This window comes from Pistacia vera, unplaced genomic scaffold, assembly GCF_008641045.1.
Source record: "Pistacia vera cultivar Batoury unplaced genomic scaffold, PisVer_v2 Contig609, whole genome shotgun sequence".
In the NCBI taxonomy this organism is placed as follows: Eukaryota; Viridiplantae; Streptophyta; class Magnoliopsida; order Sapindales; family Anacardiaceae; genus Pistacia; species Pistacia vera.
This window is the reverse complement of record NW_022196456.1, coordinates 536,761-553,935: the sequence shown is the minus strand read 5'-3', so window position 1 is coordinate 553,935 and position 17,175 is coordinate 536,761. Positions and strand designations below refer to the sequence as shown.

The window sequence follows — 17,175 nt, the reverse complement described above, 5'->3', positions numbered from 1 at the left end:
TAATTTTCCATAACCATACTCCAAATTAAGGGGTTCCATATCACAGAAACTTTATCACTGTGATTTTTACTTCGCATAACAGCAATTTTACAGACAATGCACAGAAGCAAATAATTTTTCTTCTGATTTGTATATATGACAATTGATACAACTTTGGTTTGTTTATTTGGGCATAACACTAAATTTTCTCTTCAATTTCAGTAACTTCTTTATAACTTACTATGGACAGCTTCTGTTCTTGTTGAACTTAAAGAATTGGTGCAGCAGCCTATGGACTTCACCATAGTTATTGGTAGAAGAAACAAGACTATTTTTAATCCACTGTGGAAGCTTGTTAGTTGGGTGAGAAAAGCTTCTTTTTGACGATTCTGATGCATAACGCATGTCAACCAACAAAATTGCTGCATAGTCATTTATATGCCGAATCGCTCTACCTAAAATAAACAAAATCAGAAAAGAGTAAAGATGTCAATGCATTTATGTAGACATTATATATAATGCAGTGATATGTTTAACAAACTTAATTTTTTTTATTTATTATTATTTTTTTTCTGCGTCCATCAACCACTGCATTGGTCATAAGACAATAGATGCAATTCTATTCTAGGTACTAAATACGTAAGAACACTTACCAATTGATTGATTTACAGCTTTCATGCAGAGATTTTCATAATATTCATTTCCTCTTCGCCTGCAGCTTCTTAGAATGCTGAACCCGGCCTGGACGTCTCCATTATAATATTCATCACTTGGTAAAATCTTGGGAGTTCTAGTAAAATTTGGATCTCCCAGACCTTCAATATACTTTATCCTCTCCAATAACTCAATATCCGATGGGCTAGGGTAGGGCAGTCCAACCATGACTATACATCTGCCCATCCCATCACTGAAGTTGATGCCTTCTGATATCTTTCCACCCACTACAGCTAAGAGTATTGCACCATTGAGAGGAGTTGAACCTTCTTTTGGTCCAAGAGACAAAGTATCAATTGTGTCCTTGTATTCCTTGAGAACAAATTCTACAGAGGTGCTTTTTCTAGGCTCTCTGAAGACACGTTTTTTCTTCATAATCCTGTCAAGGATGCCTGAAGTCTTCCATGCATCATATACCTTTTCTTCGTAGTCAAATGAGGAGAAGAACACAACAATTCCTTCAGGAACCACTGTCAACAGATTGCAGACTAAAAGCCCTAGCTCTTCTATCTGCAATATGAAGTCCATCAACATGGTTTAGTAATCATCTATTAAGGTATCAGGACAGAAAGTAAGAACTTACGGGAAGAAAATTAAATATGACATAACTAACACAAACAAAATTGTTTGCAATAGATTTGTACCATATATTTCATTAAAAATAAAAGGTAAATAAAGGGTAAAGCAATCCACTAATTTGGACTAAATTATGCAGATCATTAAGCAGAATATTCAATTCCTAGCATTGCAAAATGTTTCTGTTGAATATCACAGATAAACATTGCGATATACTCACCATAGTTAACGAGCATCTGGATCTATAACTAAAATCAAAAGATTTACTAGTTGGGCCACGGGAAACTGCTATCGGCAAAATACTCTCAGGAGGGACTATATGACTGCATGAAAAGAAATGTAACTGATTAGGAGGTAACCAAGGAAAAAGTCGCTCTCTCGTTTCTTCTATTGGTTGCAGTGTTCCTCCAGCCAGAATAACAGCATGTGCTTGATTTACAACCTGCAGAAAGTTTAGTGAAAACTTTCATTATTGGGGAGTTAAACCCAACAGGAACTTATTACACCTATTTAGAATCTCAGTTTGCTGGGAAGAAAAGGAAATGGCCATATCGTCTTAAAAAAGACTAATTTACAAATAAATAAACAATAACATATTACATTATGTAATAGATCCACATAAGCCAAAAATGAGAGAACTCTGGCCAAACCTCAGAAAAAATCTTTTCCCCTGTGAGCATTACATATTTTAGGAATCCTCCTTGTTGTCCAAAGCATGTTCGTTGTCTCCTTGAGATTATTACTCGTCCATCACCATCATTATTTGTGAGTGATAGTAACATATCTGCTAATGCCCGAAAACCGGAAAGAATGCTCCCTTCTTCAAAACTTTCTCCACTGTCCTTGACTGCTGAACCTTTCTCTGAGTTAGAAGCTTTGTCACCATACCCGCTGACCTGGCAAAACGGATAGACCATGAACAAGAAAGAAACAATTGATAAACTCAATCTTAAAAAAGTAGGATAAATACAGAAAATACATCACCTTGAGAATGATATTGCTTTCCTTTACATACTGTAGCAATTTGACCAAATTAATGTTGTCAATGTTGTGAGAAAATAGAAAATCATTTATGGCCATGGACGAATCAGAACCAGTTTTAGCTCCAGTAGCTTTCTCGGCATCTTGGCTTGCACAACTCTCATCCCTCTCATTGTTTAGAGCTTGGAGGAAAGCCCGGGTGAGAACCATCAAAGTTTGGATATATCTTCGGTTTCCAGGTCCCAAGCGATTCTGAAATCTTGCAAAGTATTTCTCTATGTGGTTGTGTACATTCTCCAACTGGACTAATCACAATACATTTGTTACCATTTCATTATTTTTAAACTATCCAAAAACTCCTATATCATTGTCAAGGCTTAAGCTTGTAAGTGGAAATGAGGTTCCTGACTAGAGAATAGTCATCAATGTATCATCGATTAACCAGTTAACTGAAAAAGGGTATTTGAGCAATACATTGAAGCATTTTAAAGCACATAAGATCAAATACAAGCTTATCAATTGATTCTAAAGACACAATAGTGATAATAGAGAGAACTTGGTGGTGACGATTTATTTACCTGTGACAGGGTAATTTTAGCATCATACATGCTAATGAGGGAGTCAGCCAGATTGTGAGCCTCATCTATAATAACAATATTATTTTTCAAGTTAAGACCTAGTGATTCACGAGATGATTTTGACAGAAGAGACTGATAGGGAAGAACAACAAGATTAGCTGCTGGGACCATGCTTCGTGAGCCATAATATGGACAAGTTCCCATACGTTTTCCAAGGTGAACAAGATCTTCAATGTCTAATGCTTCCTGTTGGGAAACTTGATTCTTAAATTGCTTTTGTAGTTTATGATTTCTGAGCATTGGGCATCCAGAAGAAGCCTTGGTTCGACGTACTTTTCCCTCTGCACCTAAGTTCTGCGAATCAAAAACTCTCATTGGTAAAAAATATAAAAGGTATAGTAGATGTGGACTTTACTCCAACCTATAAAATTGTTTGGAAATTATTAAATGAATAATTAAGAACTAACAGTTGCTGCAGACATGATTCATTTGTCTCAACAAGGAAATCATCCAGCATTTGTCAACCTAGATCTCAAACATTTAATAAAAATGGTTTCATGTAATTACATTTTATCATCGAATAAAAGTGGTAGGGTCATGTAATTACATTTAATCATCATGCAATGTATTTTCAAAGCCTTGGTTTGGATTAAGAAAACAAATTCATTGAAACCAAACGAAAACAAGCTCCTAGTGTCTAATAAACAATTATATGATCTACAGGTCCTTTCAGAGTCTAGCAACTATATGCTTACAGAATTGAAGGTAATGGGAAAAAAAACAACAACCAAGTTATGGGGTGTAAGGTTGTTGTATGAACCTTCAATAACATAATTATACTTTTGCATGCTACAATCTGCTTGAGTGTCTTGAACTTAGTAATTATACTTTTGCATGTTACCGGTAGGATGCATCATTAGTTTAATTATGAGATCAGAATAAGGACATTAGATACCTTGATTTTGCAAATTTCATTCTTCTTGTTCTTTTGAAGCTCCAAGCACCGTTCATTAATCTGAGTAGAGCTTCCAAGTCTCAAAACCTCTGAAAATGAAAATCCCATTAAGAAAATGTCAAGCATATAGAAATTAACTTAACTACATAAATAACAAGATCACTTTACCTTCATTTATGCAGAAATTCTTCCTAGAGCCCAAACTCACAACCTTTATTTCATTAGCAAAATTAGTCTTCCGTAATTCCTTTACAAATTGTGATAGTTGTGAGTGTGTCCTACTACAAAAATAAACTTTAAACCCCTCTTCCTCTTCCTCCTCCTTGAAACTATCTTCTTCCTCTTCCTCATCACTTGATGAACTAACAGTAACCCCACCGGCCTTCCTCTTCAATTTAACACTACCAAAAGCGCCTTCCTCTTCACTTTCATATTCTTCCAACAAAAACTCCTCATCATTCAACTCTGATCCATCATTTGCCTTCTGCAAATTCTCAAACTCTTTCTTCAAAGAAAAACCATCCTTCTTCACATCACGTGATAACAAATCTGTATAATTTTCTTTATTTCTTCTCCTGTCAAACTTAAATCTGCTACTTATCTTCTTCTCTTCTGCTTGAATGTCTTGATTCACGGTAAAGTTTTTCATCCAGTCAGGTTCATCATCAGAACGACATTGACGATCATTCCCCACATTCTTACCAAAATCAACCATTGATTCAGCTTTCTGCTTTTGCTTCTGATCAACCACCCATTGCAAAGCACTACAAATGATACTTAGAGTTTTTCCCGTCCCTATTAAAAAAAAAAAAAAAAAAAAGAACACCGAGTAAATACATGAATAACTCACATGGGAACTTTTGTGATTAGTTACAAAATCATATTCCCAAACCTACCAATCAAAACAAATCTCCAACACACTCAATTCATCTGTACGCAGTCCTACATCACAGTTTTTTTATTTTTCGTTTCTAGGGGAAAAAAGCAACATAAATCTAAGGAAAAAAATTATGGTCTCATCATTTTTCTTCCAATCATTTAGCAACCAAAGGAGAACGAAGACTCTAAAAACCTTATTCCCAGTATTTTGGACCCAACAAGACAAATAGTTAAATACAAAACATGTCATGAGAGAACAAAATTTTCAGCTCAAATGAAACTAACACATCTATTTCAGTTTAGTTGCATTCACTACACACACGCTTATTTCACCAAAAACTTAGTTTTACCAATCCGTTTAAGCTACAATTAAATTCTTTCACCTTTTGAAGCTCTTACCCCAAAGAGTGTAATTAGAAATAGTACTTTTTTTTTTTTTTTTTTTTTTTTTGTAAGAAACGTACAAATATCATTGATTGATTGAAGTAATTACAAATAATCACTCAAAACAGTTTCTACGTTCCCAGTATATTCATTGTTAAAAAGTTCAATTTACATTTTACTATAAACAATTCAAACGTTAAAACAAACAAGTTTAGCAGAAAACAGATCTGAGGTCTGCTGAGCTTTAAAGGTATATTTCTTTCAATTAACAACCAATCAAATCTCTATATTTGCTTACACTAACCAATCATTTACCGAGAAACCATAAATTAAATTAAAAAAAAAAATGAAATGCCCATCAAAGGTCTCTTCTAGCTGAATCAAATGCAAAGAATGAAACGTTGTAAGTACCAGTGGGACTTTCGAGCATGGAAACGCCGCCTTCATCAAGGGAACGATAAAGGGCGTTCATGAATTCCCGCTGAATAGAATATGGCTTGTACGGAAACGCCGGGAATTCTCTGTCACCCCCTTTTTCTTCCATCAATCCTTTCTCTGATTTTTTATTTTTTAAATTTTCTGGGTTTTGGGATGGAAATGATTTCTCTGTCTTTTTAGCGAAGAAGATTTCCCGCCAAACACCAAAACCTTAGTCTAGTAGGTTATCAATTAAATGGCCCGGTCCGAACCCGTATAACTCATAACGGCCCACTATCCATTAGAGTTGGGCCAAAGTGTTAAGAAAGCCCATCACGTTTCACTCAATGATCGCCCGTTTAATCCAACCAACAAGATCTTGCCACGTGAGTCACCCGCTGCCCTCGTCACTCACAGTTCAACCCTAAAAAACCCTTAGGCCTCATCATATAAACCTTCTGTCTGCGCCGCTTCTTGAACTCTAACAGAAGCCTTTCCCTCGCACTCGCTTCAGCTCCAATGGTAAAATTAAATGAATCTCTTCTCGTTCTTCCGTCTCTTGAACATCTCTGCCCGTTTGTTTTTTGTGTTTTGTGATGATGAATAAGTTGAATTGAATGATGAAATTGACAGGGTAAGGGTACTGGGAGTTTCGGTAAGAGGAGGAACAAGACACACACTTTGTGTGTGAGATGTGGCCGTCGGAGCTTTCATCTTCAGAAGAGCCGTTGCTCCGCTTGTGCGTTCCCTGCTGCTCGCAAGAGAACGTGTAAGCTTAATAAAACTTTTTTTTTTTTTTGTTTTCTTTAAATTTCCTTGTTTTCTACAAATGTAAAGCAATGATTATGATTGTTGGATTTATGTGTGTTTTATACATGGGTTTTGTTGCTATATTGCTACTGATTTGCTTTGCTGATTTCTTGATAATTTTGAGGTCTATATGTAGGCTTTTTGGCTCATTGTTTGGGTTATACACGGTTTAATTTCTAATAGAAAGCTCATAGGGAAAACCTAATGATTTGTGCATGTGTTTGTGTACTGGTTTTGTAGTTGTTTTGATACTGGTTTGGAGTCGAAGCTCCTATATACGTCTGATTTGTTGCTATTGTATTGATTGTTTTGATTGTTAAGTGTCCAGTCTAAAGTATATTTTTTTGTTGCTATATTGTTGGGGTTTTTTTAGTTAATTTTGTGCTTGCTTATATACGGGTTTGATTTTTGGCTCATTGTTGATGTTATGTTCTGTGTCATGGTTGTTAGTATCCTACGATACCCGATATGTATCATACGATACGATTCGATACAGGTCGCCAACGATATGTATTAGAGAATGTATCATAAACCATTCGATACGTTGATATGTATCTTACGATACGATACGTATCCGTTTGTATCCTTAAAAATATTGATATAAATCGATACGACTTTATTAATTTAGGCCAAATGTCCAAAAAAAAAATCGGGTCGAAATCGGGTCACCCAACCCGATTCACTAAAACCTGTCCAAATTTACCTATTTTGCATGGAGAAAGTGAAGAGAAATATATATTGTCGATTTTACATGATAATAATAATATAAGTGGAGATATAAATATTGATATTGATCTTGGAATTTTGTAATTAATTTTGATTATGTAATACTGTAATTTAAAGTCAATAATACCACAAAATTCTTTAATTAATCTTGGGGATTATATTAATTTTTAGAAAATTTTGATTATTTTATTAATTTTTTTGAAAAAGGCAGTATTTTATGATACGATTCGATACGTGATACACGATTCAAAAAATTAGGTTTTTGATACACGATACAATACACGATTTGATAACCATGTTTTATGTAATATTAATAAAGGTCATAGACAAAATATGAAATGGGTAAATGTGTGCCTGTATTGATGGGTATGTATTGTTTTGTTTCTGGTTTGAAGTAGGAAGTCCTTAGTATGTATTATATTGGATGGTTAGCTGCTGTTATATCAATCTTTAATTCTGCTGATGAATAATTGGGTTCTTTTAACTCTGTTGCTGTTGCTTTCTGCTTAATTGATCAAAATGTATATTATTTTTTGTGCTGTTGATTTTGAGCTTTAAATATATTTATGCTTTTATATGGTTATTAAGCTTTCTGGCTGATTCTTCATGTTATGTCCTGTTTAAATCTAATAAAAATCTCATTGTAAAAAAATGTAAAATGATTCCCTCTTTTGTAACACAAAAGCTCATTGTTGCAGCTTTTAGTATGTGCTGCATGAAATACATATAACCAACTTAGTTTTGTATGATAGCATGCTTTATGAAGGTTCTCCAGCTCACATGATGCTTTCTTTTGTTCACTTTTATGATCATTAAATTATAGATATGTGGATGTGTATGTCTTTGTATTGCTGTTACAGTCTGAGGGCTAACGTAAACATTATGTGTTTATATATGAACTTTTATTTATGTGGTTACATTTGTATAGGAAAGGATGTGCTCTTGTAATGTTTGACTAACTGTTATCATATTATGTGTTTTAGATAACTGGAGTGTGAAGGCTATTCGAAGAAAGACCACTGGAACTGGTAGGATGAGGTATCTCCGCCATGTTCCTCGCAGGTTCAAGAGTGGCTTCAGAGAAGGTATTAAATTATAGGTTTCATTCATATTATTATTTCTGTAGTGTTGTGTTGTCTTTAGCATCTAGTTAATTTATTTACTGCTGGGGCTTTCATTTATTAATCAACTTTAATAAATATCAGGCACTCAAGCAGCCCCAAGGAACAAGGGAGCAGCAGCCTCTGCTTAAGCAGTTGAAGGGTAATTTTGGGCGCAATTTGGTACCTTATAATAGATTTAGTTGGCTTTCATGTGTTGGGACAAATTTTATGAGAACATTGTTTGAAGGATGTTATTTACTTTTCCATTTTTAGTTAACTTTTTTTTTTTTTTTTTTTTTACCATGTAGCTTCAATGAATTTTTGGACGGAGATGAACGAGATTATTGTTGTTTGACCCTTTTAATTATTTCATGTTTACACATAGTGTCGTGTTATTTATGGCTCTTACTGTGCTCTTACCTGAGATCCCTAATTGATTTGTGTCACTAATTTGAGAAATTCGGGTATTTTGTTTATGTCGTCATTCTCAAATGTGTGTCTTATGGGCGGTAGCGGTTAAAGAAACCAGTGTTTTAATAACCAACCAGGGTTGAAAATTTGGCAAAGTGGTCGGGTCTTGAGTTGATCAGCTTAACTGGTTGACCATTGGGTCAAATTATGTCCAAAGATCTAAAATTTAACAAAAATACCCTTAAATATTGTATATAAGTTCTTATAGGTTTAAAATTTTGCAAAAATAATTCAAATGCCACTGTTGACGTCGACAACTTAGGGCAAATAGGGTCTGTTTTTGGTAACGGCAACTCTTCCTAGCATCATGAAAAAACACTTCTCTTAGTCTCTTGACTCAAACTTATCTCACCCTTTCTTCGTTCTCTTGCCAATCGTTGACAACAGTGGGTTTGTTGCTATAGATTTATTTTTGTGATTTTTGATCTATTTATTTATTGGAAATCACCTTTGTCATCACCTTTTTATTCAATTGTACTTTCTCTTTAAAAGTCTTAACATTTCAATCTTCAATTGTTCATCGTCTTAATTTATAAGTTTTTAATAAATAGAAAAATTAGTAACCTATTTCGGTGAAGGGCTTAGGTCTCGACTAAACTAGTTTTAACTAGTCAGGTTTTAAAACACTGCAAGAAACTACTACAAATGTTTTAGATATTCTTGTTGAGAATCGAATGGTATTTGATTAATTAAGATAATCCAAAGGTGTTAAGTGACTTCTATTACTATAATTTTTTTTTATTTTTTATTTTTTGTATTAATATGAGGGCCAAGGACATCAATTGAATTTAAATTATGAAATGAAATCAATTCTTATGTTAAACTTAATTAGTGTACAAATGGCAAACCTATTAACGTGCCACGAAAGCTCTGGTCAAGCCACAATGAATTCCCCGTTTAAGACTCTTGGAACACTTCCTTTTAAATAACTTTTGGAAATTAAATTAAAATCAACAAGATTTGCTCGAACAAATAAAGAAACAAACGTTGGTAAAAGAATTTTAGCTTATATATGTGCACTTATCTCGTAATCTAATTACAATTTCCTCAAAATGCCAAATCAAAAAACTAATTACAAAAAAAAATTTAAGACCTATGTATCAACAATCAATGGTTTTGATGCTATCATTCCCAATGAGGAATGTTTCAGACTTGGTCATCCGAAAAAAAAACCAGCCGACAACAATGGAACATCTTCTAAGCTATGTATTGGAAGAAAATCACCAAGCCCCGGTTATCCCATATCTTAGAAATTTAACCGGATGTAAGATTTCATTAATATTTAAATTCACCAAATTTATGCTTTTCTTCATGCAACTGCTTGAAGGCATAATCCAGTTCCGGAAACGCAGACAAAAGTAGCAGCTCAAGAAGGTCATACGCCAATTGTTTCAAACAAACAGAAGACTGCACAACAGAGAGTTATCACAACTTTGTTAAAATATATGCACCAAGCGGAAGTACCTCGGACAATACAATATCGTAAGCATCTTAATATTTACATTCATTATTGTTGGAGCTGCAGTTAGAAAACTTGATTACCATTTCTACTTTGTAAAAAGATTATGTTCTTACCTGAATAAAAAAATAGAGATCCTTAGCACATTGTTCATACTCCTTACGACCAACAAGGCCTACAATTGCAGCTGGCGCCTTGTCTGCATTGAAATGAACTTTCTTATTTTCATATATTGGCCACAAGCACAAACTATATGGAGCTAAAATGCGGAAAATAAACAGCATAGGGAAGGAAGAAAAATAGTACCAATCATTAGCTCATATACAAACTTTGCACGTCGATCCATTTCCTGTTTTTGCTCTTCAGTTAATCTAGGAGGAGAGACTACCACAGGTTGGTGACCCTGGGGAGAACTCGGAGATGGGCTGCTGGTTTGTGGTGCTTGTCGTCGCTTTGGATGTTTGGTTATGAATATCCCATCAGGCCAAAGTATCTAGATGAATCACATAAGAGCTTTATATCAGGACTAACACACAAGCTATGGGATTCGATAAAATCAAATGTTTACCTTCTCAACCCTTTTGATTCCAGAAGCAATCACTGATCCTGTACGCAGAAGCTGAATTTTCTCTATTAACCAATCATCAAAGGCATCACCCATTCCAAGTTGTAGAACCTGCTTGGCCACCCAAAATGCCTTCCGCCTGTGATGAACAGACAAACATTATTTTGCAGAATTTCCTTGTGAGATTTTGAAAACCAGACCATTATCACAGCATTCGACAGATGTGTGTATATTTTTACCTTATCCACCCACCATCTTGGAGCTGGAAAATGACATCTACTAAATCTAAAATAGGGACGCTTAAGTTTGGTGGCACCCACTGCATGTGAATTTGTGTTAAAAGCCTGAGCATAAGATGATTGTCACAAAGTATTATCTAAAATGAGCACATAATTACCTCACTAGGTAGGGTTGGATCATTGGCAGCATCAAGCAACTCAGATTTCTCTTCTGAACCATCGTTCTCTTTTCCTTTCACAATTTTACCCAAGTTTCTGAGATATGACGAATTAGTCAGCACTTTATTATCTGGACCACTTCCAGAATCATCAAATGACTTCCCATGTTCTTTATTATTGGTCTTTACAGGAGAACGAGACATTTCTTTTGCATTACTTTTTTTACCATCTGCTATAAAATTATCCTTTGCTTGCCATGCAGATTCCCTGCTTTCTGAGCCAAATTGTTGTCTCCTAGAGGATGGACTGATTACTGGCCCAGCAGTATTTGAAACCTTTTCAGATGGTTTATCTTCAAGGTCAACTAGAACATTAAAACACAACATGAATATATAAGAACAATCAGAGAAAGGCAGGAAAAAGTAGGCAAATGTACCATGTATTCAGCACGATATACCTGATAATGTTTCGACAATAGAGAAGGAATTTGAGAATACGTATGTCTGCATCAGACAAAGTAAAACATGCATAACTGTTAAAGCTGTGGAATAGCTCCCATCCCTGCTGGTTATAGAATTTAAACAATCAGACAAAGGGAAAAGAAAATACTAAACCTGCGAATCAACACTTAGAAAGTCCCAAACTTCAATTGATCCAGAAACTGTAGGAAGCTGCAGTAGCTTCTGTGGACCACAAACAGTTGAGTATTTATCAAAAGATTGAAAGAATAAAACAGATATATTATAAACTGGAACAAAGAAAAACAAAATTGCTTGAGAATGCATAAATTCATTCTCCTATGTATGGTACCATTACATCTCAAATGCAGTGTCTACCACTAAATAAAAATTTTATATAAAACAAATGGAAGAAAACATAAACTTAAAAATAAGTAAAAGATTAAGACCCTTCACTGTTATAACCTAAATTTTTATTAATGTAACAGCACTAAAGTGCTGCGAATTTTAGGTTTAAAAATAAAATATCAGGCCATAAAGAATCCTAATCAGAATACACAGTAAAACATAAAATATCTCAGAGGTAAACATTAATCCAATCGTTGCAATTTAACAGGCACATATAAACTAGAACACCAAACAAGTGATTAAAATATTTGACCTTCAAATATATGTCAAGCAATTTACACCGTTCTCGAATGACAGGTACATCGAAACCTGTTGACAGAAAATGTTTTGGAGGCAAATGAAGATTGTACTCTTGAAAAAATTTAAGACGTCGATGCAGCTCCTCAAAATGTCGGAACCTGAGGATAGCAACAACACTTAGTGGCAGAAAAGAAGTTTAAGAAACTTGAATAGAGCTTTACAGCAAAGTTCAGATTATAAGTTAGAATATTCCACCGTAAGAAAGAAATAAAGAAGAATTATTAATGTAGAATGCATCAACAAAGCAAGAATGCCGAAAATTTATCACCTTCTTTTGATAGACCAACAATTATTATTTGCATCCGTCACAGATATGGAATAAACGGCAAATGTTCTAGAGCCACTCTTCACAATATTTGCACCCAGTACCTGCAACAGCAAATGGGTTCACATGCTTTACGTATTTCAATGTATCAAAAGACCAAAAATAAGCATGCTTGGAGAAGGTGCCAAGCTTTATGCTAAAGTACCTCACATCTCAACTTAAAAAAAGAATCCACCATCAATGAACTTTGCAGGGAAGTAACACTTGAACTACGACTTTCTGGTATTGAAATAAAGGATGCAGAAGAAGAAGCAGCTGCTCCACTTTGAGATCTACCCAAAATTTCACTCTCAGAATCATCACTTGACTCATCAATTTTTGCTAGTCCTTTTGATGAACTAAGTATATCCTGTCCATCTCCAGATAAGAAGCTTGTCCTCTCAACCTCTTGCCAAACAGGTAATTTCTGACTGCTCGACCTAAACCTTTTCTGGCTAGACTGTGTTCGAGGTAATCCATATTGAACTTGTCTTCTACCACTCTTCTTTGAGATATGGCCATCAGGATTTTCAAGTGGATGATGAATGTGAGAAACAGCCACATTTCTGTTACTCTTTCCATCCCAAACTTTAGTTCCAGGAGAATCAAGACCTAGTGCACTGTCTGTTTCTTCATCTTCTGAAGTATACGAACTACTGCTCCCTGATTCAACCCCCTCCAGGGGCATGAGGCTGTCATCATGCTCTTTATATGAAGTGACAGAAGAGCAATTTGATATCTTTTGATCTACATGTTGGTCAGCATACCCATCTCGTGCAGTGTGGCTCTTTGGGGAATTAGCCTTGATCATACTATCTTTTCCTTTGGAATTTGATGTTGCCTTCAAAGAATCCACTGAAACAGACTTCACAGCAGAATGCTGCGGGACTTGCTCAATTACTCGATTTTCACCTTCCTTCTTTCTGTAATTCCTACCTTTTGCCCACATATTCTCAAAATGTTCTGGAGCAAGGGCTTGAGTCTTTCTGCGAGAAATGTGATCTAACATGTCACCCCATTCCCCTCTTGAATTGAATCGTTGGATAACTTTTAAATCACTAGGTGGGGTGTTCATGGGCAATGAGCTCCATGAATGGGAGGATCGAGTATCCATGGAAAGCAATGGATCTTTTGAGTAACGTGTACCATTTCGATCATCTGTTGTAGCTGCAACTGCAGTAGTTCTAGCTTCATCATTTTTTAACTGTACAAGTTCAACACCAGTGACAGAAGGATCTAGAAACCTCGAAAAGTGATCAGAGGAGATCTTGGGAGAGCCATTGGCTTTGGACTGAGATGTTTCTTGTGCTGCTGCAGCTCCTCTACCCTTACTCATATTTATGGCTAAGGATTCAATCCTTTCATTGATAAACCTATAACAAAATTACATAATGCTGAGAACAGGGAAAAAAAGAAGAAGAAGAAAAAACGAAAGGCAAAATAGAAGGAAAGATTACTTTGGACTGGCCAAATTTAAGACCGGTCGCATTACTGCACAAGCAAGCAGCTCCCTTACAGTATAACGAAAAAAAGAGCACTGAAGATCTTCAGGTCTGAATGTGAAAGAAATGAGACCATCCATTAAGAACTGCAAAACCTGCAATATATAAGGTGAAGAAAGTGTTGTCAGCATCGTCGGCACAAGCAGAAATAGTCAAGAAACAGTAGCTTCACCTTTCAGTTATTTAAAGATCAAAATACAAAGAGAACAACCTTGTGCTCAGCTTCAGCAGAAAATAGAGCAGGGTGCAACTTGTCCTCAGCAGCCAAAACACGTCTTATTTCCATGTCTCTTAGTTCAATAGTCAGAGTTTCTGATTGATGCTTTTCAATCTTAGCCTGACTAGCACGAAAGAGCTCCAAGTGGGTGCAAAAGAGATTAACAAGATCCCTGCATCATTCTAGAAGAACTTTAGTTCCCAAGTCATTACACTCTTGATTTCAAGTGAATTGAATTTAGAAACACAATGAGGGAAAGAACATAAACCTTGTCAAAAGATCAATAAGATTTATATTCCTCATTCGACCTGAAAATTCCCCTAGAGCACCATTTATGATATGTACCAGTTCCTCAGGGCCTTCTTTATCAGGTGTTAAACGGGAGTACCAGAGATCTGCAATCCACTCAGAAACTAAATGCCTTGTGAATGTATCGATTGCCTCCTCAACAACAGGAGAATTGACATTCCTTCTCCAGTCAGAATGTTTAACAACTTTACTACACTCTGGAGGTTTATTTTCAGACACTATGTTTCCGGAGGAAGGTTTACTACTGTATGATGCAGCTTTTCTCCTCATTTCAAAATCCAAGGAGAAATACCGAAGGAGGATAATTAAGGAGGCAGCAGCAGGCAAGTTTACAAAAACCGAGGAGCTTGTCACTGCAATAAGGATTTGAACAGTAAGTACAATTAATGACAAGTGAAGATGCAAAGATAAATATAACTACGAAAACAACAGCATTAAAAGAAAAAAAAAATTCAATGAAATACTTAAAAGCCTCGAGCCACAATCAATAAAAGAAAAAAATTTAAAAAAAAAAAAAAAAATAAGGCACACATTTGCTATGCATCCACTTTCTTGTCTTTCCAGTAATTATTTGATCATATCTTTTCCAAGGAGGAACCCATTTATTTAAGGCTTCAGATATCTATTATTAAGATTGAAAACGCATCTTCCATCCTCTAATAATCAGCAAGAAACCAAAAGAAAAATCGCTACAAAGTGATTGAGATGGATAACATAAAGTAGGTACTCTGTCATCCCTCAGGCACTTGTAATCTGCCAAAGGAGCAGACATATAGCCCCCAGAGACAAGCATTAACTAATCTTATAAACCTTATATTCTCCAGAAACCCTAAACCCCTGCAAACCCTAACTCAGATATTGAGATTGATAAGAAAATATATAGCAAAATTGAGTGACTACAAATCACAGAAACAACAGTGCATAGAGTAGCGCAATGATGGAATAGAAGTTGAGAAATGATGATGCGGAATAGAGTGGTTGAGCTTCAGATTTCTCTCAATGGTGGCATGCAAAAGGCAAAGAAAACAACAAACTGAAAAGGCACTAACTCATAAATTGAATAAAAATCCAAAGTCACAGTAACACACACACTTTAATCGACAAATTTGGTAAAAGGAAGCAATACAGCAAACTCAGCCACAATCTCGGCTCAAAAAATCCCAATTCAATACAAACGACTGGTAAATACTTTGTTGATTCACTAAACTAAATTTATTCCAAAACTTCAACGTAATCTGGACACCGACCGAGTGCATATCAGCATTCTAATTTGCGACTTACAGACACAACACATAAACTAGATTTATTGCCCTTTGCAACCAAACATTTAAGATACAATGGTTTTCTTCACCAAAATTAACTCCAGTAAACCAACTCCAAACCTTTCAAAGACTTGCTCAGCCCTTTGTTTAATTCCATTGAAGAGATTATTAAATAAAATCAAACTAAACAAACTCACAATACTTCTAAACCATCTCACTGGACTTCAATACAGATTCATAAAAGAATCAACATAATTTCACAACCAAAAAAGAATTAAACGACACTTACATGACATTAAGTAGGACAATCCGACAACGCATATCGCCAAAAACACAATCCTCTTCTTAGCCTCCTCCACCAAGTCTCGAATCATCACTTGCTTCCGCGAGCTCATCTTCTGCTTCAAATGACAATCAAAAAAGAAAAAAGAAAAAAAAATCTATAACCTGCAATCGAATCTCGATCTTAACATCATCTCAAAAGCTAAAAATCAAACCACGAATGACATCGATCGGTGTTCCTTTGGATAGCGAGGAAAATGAGAATCAAAGAGTAAATGATTATATACTTTTCTTTTCTTTCTATTTTTTTTTTTTAATATTCAACGCGAAGACTGTTAGGTCTTTGAGTTTCAGGAAATGAATTTTGATTTTCGTGTCGTGAGAGCAAAAAATAAAAAATAGTAACTCTGATTTAATTTTCTCTCGGTTTCTGTCAATTTCTCGGGGTTTTGTTTTGCGTGAAATTTAAAATTATTTTAAATTGATGAATCGATCATCTAGCAAGTGCCAAGTAGAACGTATGCTGTTAGGCTGTGTTTGGCCAGTTTGTGTTTCTTTTTTCAAAAAAGAAATCGTTTTATGTGTTGTGATTGGGCGTCTTTAGGTCAAAACGACAGCTCAACTATAATCACTTTTTAATCACGTTAATCATCTTCCCCAGTCATTAAATTTTCTAAATTTACGGAGACAATTAATTGATATACAATATTAGATTGATCCAATTCAGTATTTTAATTAATATATTTATTGTTTTTTATTAACTTACATTTAAGATATCAAATTTTAAAATTTCGAAATTTAAATTTAATTATACGTAAGATTTTTCAAAATTTTAATACAATATAAATAATTATATTTGATTCACATTGAATTTAGTTCATATTTATATAATATAAATTAAAAATAGTATAGTGGTTGTAATCTTGGTACATTATCGTCATTAAATAGTGATTAAGGTAACACAATTTTAATAACTGTAATTACAAATTTATAACATAAATATTATTCTGTATACCATAAATAACATGTTACTAATACTCCGTGGTGTTATTGTTATAGTACAAAATATGATTAATTATATGGTGTTTTACATGGTACATATATAATTTTATCTATTAATTAATTGATTATGTTGTTA

General features: G+C 34.8%; 3 protein-coding genes and 1 non-coding gene across 5 annotated transcripts; 1 reads left to right on the top strand and 3 right to left on the bottom strand.

The window, feature by feature from the left end:
* Positions 1-67: 67 nt before the first annotated feature.
* Positions 68-5,584, bottom strand: LOC116110669 (ATP-dependent DNA helicase DDX11). Its single transcript, XM_031396892.1, has 9 exons — positions 5,458-5,584; positions 3,952-4,578; positions 3,784-3,872; positions 2,829-3,182; positions 2,254-2,550; positions 1,920-2,165; positions 1,490-1,711; positions 633-1,203; positions 68-434 (listed from the first exon to the last, which is right to left on the bottom strand). The coding sequence occupies exons 1-9, from the start codon at positions 5,516-5,518 to the stop codon at positions 220-222; spliced, it is 2,682 nt and encodes an 893-aa protein (XP_031252752.1). The 5' UTR covers positions 5,519-5,584; the 3' UTR covers positions 68-219.
* A 281-nt stretch (positions 5,585-5,865) lies between these two features.
* Positions 5,866-8,482, top strand: LOC116110676 (60S ribosomal protein L37-3). Its single transcript, XM_031396900.1, has 4 exons — positions 5,866-5,985; positions 6,097-6,232; positions 7,983-8,084; positions 8,205-8,482. The coding sequence occupies exons 1-4, from the start codon at positions 5,983-5,985 to the stop codon at positions 8,249-8,251; spliced, it is 288 nt and encodes a 95-aa protein (XP_031252760.1). The 5' UTR covers positions 5,866-5,982; the 3' UTR covers positions 8,252-8,482.
* A 1,060-nt stretch (positions 8,483-9,542) lies between these two features.
* LOC116110658 lies at positions 9,543-16,513 on the bottom strand. Of its 2 annotated transcripts, XM_031396878.1 has the most exons (16): positions 16,253-16,513; positions 16,045-16,153; positions 14,453-14,846; positions 14,179-14,356; positions 13,923-14,062; positions 12,632-13,838; positions 12,430-12,530; positions 12,115-12,259; positions 11,610-11,678; positions 11,453-11,498; positions 10,995-11,359; positions 10,837-10,916; positions 10,601-10,736; positions 10,339-10,525; positions 10,149-10,231; positions 9,543-9,980 (listed from the first exon to the last, which is right to left on the bottom strand). In XM_031396878.1, the coding sequence occupies exons 1-16, from the start codon at positions 16,262-16,264 to the stop codon at positions 9,849-9,851; spliced, it is 3,384 nt and encodes a 1,127-aa protein (XP_031252738.1). In that variant the 5' UTR covers positions 16,265-16,513; the 3' UTR covers positions 9,543-9,848. The 2 variants fall into 2 exon arrangements, with proteins under 2 accessions (XP_031252738.1, XP_031252739.1); XM_031396879.1 differs by lacking the exons at positions 16,045-16,153; positions 16,253-16,513 and having other exon boundaries at positions 9,544-9,980; positions 14,179-14,366; positions 14,453-14,589.
* On the bottom strand, positions 15,136-15,239 carry LOC116110702. The gene has a single exon (XR_004124945.1). It is a non-coding gene; the product is annotated as a small nucleolar RNA snoR99 (small nucleolar RNA).
* Positions 16,514-17,175: the final 662 nt, after the last annotated feature.